At 32.2% G+C, this 4,834-nt stretch overlaps 1 protein-coding gene across 1 annotated transcript; it reads left to right on the top strand.

Annotated features, from left to right (window-relative positions):
* Nucleotides 1-478: 478 nt before the first annotated feature.
* Nucleotides 479-4,215, top strand: LOC113363014. Its single transcript, XM_026605504.1, has 12 exons — nt 479-497; nt 1,774-1,853; nt 1,910-2,132; nt 2,193-2,510; nt 2,568-2,802; nt 2,857-3,015; nt 3,070-3,398; nt 3,459-3,525; nt 3,586-3,706; nt 3,764-3,928; nt 3,985-4,089; nt 4,148-4,215. The coding sequence occupies exons 1-12, from the start codon at nt 479-481 to the stop codon at nt 4,160-4,162; spliced, it is 1,836 nt and encodes a 611-aa protein (XP_026461289.1). The 3' UTR covers nt 4,163-4,215.
* The last annotated feature ends 619 nt before the right edge of the window (nt 4,216-4,834 follow it).

Below are 4,834 nucleotides of genomic sequence, written 5' to 3'. Positions count from 1 at the left end.
AACATACTTAATAATTTTGGGAACAGGATTGACAGTATTCCAGATTTTTCTGTTGTGTTCTGGATATTGTTTATTCTGTTTTACAAAAGACAAGTTAGTACAAAACGTTATTATACTCCCAATATACGTGTATGTTCTGAGAGTATAATTAATACAAATGTAGATATTATTATTTTGTTTGGAAAATATCAATTGGAAATTGCATTCATTAGTTTTCAGTGAAAGCAAGAATTTTATTTTTCAAATAAACAGTTGATAGTTTTATTATTAAGTCACATTTATTATTTACATGTATCTGGAAGTTCATGCAATGTGCCTTTATTGAAATATAACTTACTACTAATTATGTGTTTGTTTCAAATTTTCAAACAGCCGATGTCTTTGCACAAGTGAAAAGAAAGAGGATTCTAAAGTTTTGAGTTGGCTGAAGCAAAGAAGGTCACCTTTGGGTTGTAGTAGAACGACTGCTGGGTCAGAAATGCCATCTATGTCTGGAGGTACTATTAAATATATATATATATATATATATATATATATATATTAGGGTGGTCCTTAAAATGGTCATTTTCGAATTTCCTTGCTCCCAGAGGCTCAAATGGTTCCAAATAGATAAAAAACATTTTTCTGAAAGTTTTAGCTCTTAATATTAACGTTTAGATAGAGCGCAATTCAATCAAAGTTTGTATGGAAAGAGCATGGAAAAGAATTTGAAAATTAAAAAAACGTGTTTTAGGCGTAACTTAGCGACAAATGAATGAGTTTTATTCATTCATCTGTTTGCTAAATTACATCTAAAAAACATTTTTAAATTTTTTGAAAAATTTTCCATGCTATTTCCATACAAAACTTTGATTGAATTGCGCTCTATCTAAACGTTAATATTAAGAGCTAAAACTTTCAGAAAATTGTTTTTTATCTATTTGGATCCATTTGAGCCCCTGGGAGCAAGGAAATTCGAAAATGACCATTTTAAGGACCACCCTAATATATATATATATATATATTGAATGGTAGAGTCTTGGATTTGTGTATATTTTGTAGAGTTTCGAACAAGAATCCAAAAATAATACAAAATAAAAAACAAGAAAAGTTTTTAAAAAAACAATTTCTTTATTTAATTATTTGTTTATTGTCGACGTTTCGGAACTAGGTACGTTCCATCTTCAGGACATCTGTCAAGAAACATGATCTTGATGAGATTTTAGCAAACAATATGTTTAGGAAAAGAAAATAGATTTTTCTTAAATAATGAATTAAATTGTAAAAAATATAATAATGTACAGAAATATGATAATATGTTCCAAAATAAAAATGATAAAAATAAATGAGTGGATTATCAGAACAGGATATTAAACATATTTTTACATGTTTAATATCCTGTTCTGATAATCCACTCATTTATTTTTATCATTTTTATTTTGAACATATTATCATATTTCTGTACATTATTATATTTTTTACAATTTAATTCATTATTTAAGAAAAATCTATTTTCTTTTCCTAAACATATTGTTTGCTAAAATCTCATCAAGATCATGTTTCTTGACAGATGTCCTGAAGATGGAACGTACCTAGTTCCGAAACGTCGACAATAAACAAATAATTAAATAAAGAAATTGTTTTTTTAAAAACTTTTCTTGTTTTTTATTTTGTATTATTTTTGGATTCTTGTTCGAAACTCTACAAATATATATATATATATATATATATATATATATATATATATATATATATATATTTGTATATTGTATTTGTCGTTTATTGGTTATTCAGACCATTTAACAAATTTAGATCGAAGCTCGTTATGCACAACATTCAGAAAACCAAGAGACAGCTCTTCTAGTCAAGTCCAGGTAATAAGGATGATGTTATTATATAATCAGCATTATCACTAAAATATCTTTTGCAGTTTTCAACACCTAAAAATTACCAGGAGCCAAAATGTTTTGCTTTTTGTCTCACGCCTGATCCATCTCTTCATCCAATAATACATCATACTGCATGTCCTGCTCCAGATCTATTTTATGGACAGATAAATCCAAAGAACAATTCATGTAATTGCCAAGGTGCTACAGAAACATGTGTCAAAGTGGTTTCAATGAGTCCACAGGAAGTTTCTGTTTGTAATAAAGGTTTGGCACATGAACTGAAATTGCTAAAATTTGATAATCATTCTTTTTTTATGATTTCAGAATGCCCTGGTCAGCCTTTTATCCAAAGTCAAACTGCTTCTTGTCACAAAAGTGTTGCGTTTCAGCAGGCTCCTGCATCATGCCAATCGCCTACACCATGCCAATCGCCTGCACCATGCCAATCGCCTGCACTATGCCGATCGCCTGCACCATGCCAATCGTCTGTACCATGCCAATCACCTGTACCATGCCAATCGCCTGTACCATGCCAATCGCCTGCACCATGCCAATCACCTGCACCATGCCAATCGCCTGCACCATGCCAATCGCCTGCACCGACTGCGTCATCCAAATGTGCCCAACCTGAGCCAGTAGCTTGTAATACTTGCTTTCATGGTTAATTTAGAATTAATACTAAATTCAAAATTTATTTAGGTGCTGCAGCCATTCCTTGCGTCAGTATCAACAAATGTCCTCCTTTGGACATTGCTGTACCTTCAATTAGAGATAAATGTCGTCTTGAGCGAGAACTCCATGGTAGAGAAATACAGATGATGTATCAACGAGAGCATATGCTATTGGAGCAGCAATTACATCACAGAGAACAAATGCTTTGGGACCAGGAACAATTTAGGAGACAGCAGTTGATAAAGAGAGACCAGCAACATAGGTGGAGACTAATTATTATTATTAAATTACAAAATTTATCTTGTATCTATTGCAGATTTAAGACAAAGCAAATAATGATGGAGCAGGATCTGCACAACAGAAATGAAGTAGTGCGTATTGATCATACTGAGATGATCTGGGAAAGAAATTTGTATCAACAAAATCAAATTGTGGCAAGGGAAAGACAACAAATGCTTCTGCAGAGGGATATGCTGTATGTTTTTTTTATTTAATTAATTCTGCATATGTTTTATGGAAACTGTTGCAGGAATAATCAAGAAAATGAAGCCAGCCAACGTCGTATGGAAATTTACAGCAAATGCTTTAACAATATTTTGACTTGTGGACCTGATGTTGAATTATCACTACCGACACTTAAACCAAAAATGGAAAACAGAGAAACCGGAGAAAAATTCATTACTGTAGGTTTACAATCTGATTTGAAAGCCAGAACTCCTGAAGTATCATTGGATGAAGATTGTACAGCAGACAAAGTTGGTGATGGAGCTTCTTGTTGTAATGCTCAAAGAGAATCCAAACATCTCAAGCGTTTTGTGTATTCTGAAGAAGATTGTTGTTACAAAAGTGACGACACAAGTATGTTTATTAATTATATTTTCATGAATTACATATTTTGCTGAATTAAATCTTTCTCAGCATTCACAAATAAAAGCCGAGGTGGTAAATGTACAGACTGTTTCAACAAAAGTCTAAGTGATGCCAGGTAAGATGAACTTTAAACAAACCATTGCAAAGTACTCACATGATTTTAATGATGTTTCAGAAAAGCCTCTATCGAACCCATAATAATTACATCTGACCCAAAAATTTGTGACTGTATGTGCCATCATGCAAAGACAAAGCAAGAAGTTTGTTGCGACTTTTGTGATTGTTCCAAATTATCAGTGAGTGAATGGTTTAAAATTAAATACATTCTGAGTTATTTAAATTCATTTTTTCAGATGAATATACAACCCATAACATCAACACCTGGTGCTAATTGCACAAATGAAAATGTTCCATTAGAAAAACGTCGTTTTTTGAATATGTATCCTGCAGGGTACCCATCAACAAATCGCAGAATTTTTGTCACTCGCAGTGGAGAAGACTCTGATTCCATAAAAGAGGTATTGGTGACTAAAATTTAGGTTTCAGCATATAAGCATAAATACATATATTTCAGATTCCCTCCGGGACGAATTCAGACAGTCATCACAGTGTGCTCAAATCGGGCTGCAGGCAGATTTTCAGGATTTTGAAACCACTCATCAGGACCAGGAAGAACGATGTAAGTCTGTAAACAGTCAAGTAGACTCTGATTACACAGTTAACATTTTTTCTTGTAGAAACATACCAGTTGATGCAGAAAGTTCCAATAAAAAGAGTCTGTCGAGGAACGAGTTTCAAGTAATGGATCTTCTTACATCACGATGTTAAGTGAGTTAATTCATTTTTTTTATTGTTTTCTTTTGAAATAGGAATGCGTGCTTCTTGTTTTGCAGAAGATCAACTTTTTTTATAAATGCAATGATAAAATGATTATTTATTTTACCTTATAGGTAACGATTTTTTATTTATTATTGGCCCAAAGCTGTACTATCCACCAATGCAGGTAAATTGATCAGTGATTTCAAAGCAGACAACCAAGAAAATTTTATTGATTTATTAATCGAGACAGCTTTTCTGCCTACTGCAAAACACGTAAAATATAAATTTTTTCTGTTAGTTCCATTTATTTATTAAAATAGATAAATACAATACTTAGGTTAAAATATTGCGCATGATGCTGCTTTGCGTGTGCCAGTTCTTGCACTATTTTACAAAATGCTGTTCAGAATTGTAACAGATGGAACCATCTTGTTATGCCATTATCATCATGCAATAACTGCTAGATGCTCATGTATGAATATGTTTAGATGGATTTGTGCATAAAATATATTGCATCAAAGTTGACAGTGTCCATAATACATCCAATCTGAAGTCAATAACTTCTGAGGAAGACTTTGATGTGAAATTCTCAAAAAAAAACTTTG

This window comes from Ctenocephalides felis, unplaced genomic scaffold (assembly GCF_003426905.1).
Source record: "Ctenocephalides felis isolate EL2017-DRISC unplaced genomic scaffold, ASM342690v1 CF-g0.4_SCAFFOLD_00845, whole genome shotgun sequence".
NCBI lineage: Eukaryota > Metazoa > Arthropoda > Insecta > Siphonaptera > Pulicidae > Ctenocephalides > Ctenocephalides felis.
The sequence above is the reverse complement of the archived record's forward strand: the minus strand, read 5'-3'. Positions and strand labels throughout refer to the sequence as shown.

Excerpts from the sequence above, each read along its gene's own strand:
- LOC113363014 (XM_026605504.1), top strand. Across the intron at positions 1,854-1,909 it reads GCTCTTCTAGTCAAGTCCAG|TTTTCAACACCTAAAAATTA; the intron begins GTAATAAGGATG and ends TATCTTTTGCAG. Across the intron at positions 3,016-3,069 it reads CTTCTGCAGAGGGATATGCT|GAATAATCAAGAAAATGAAG; the intron begins GTATGTTTTTTT and ends AAACTGTTGCAG.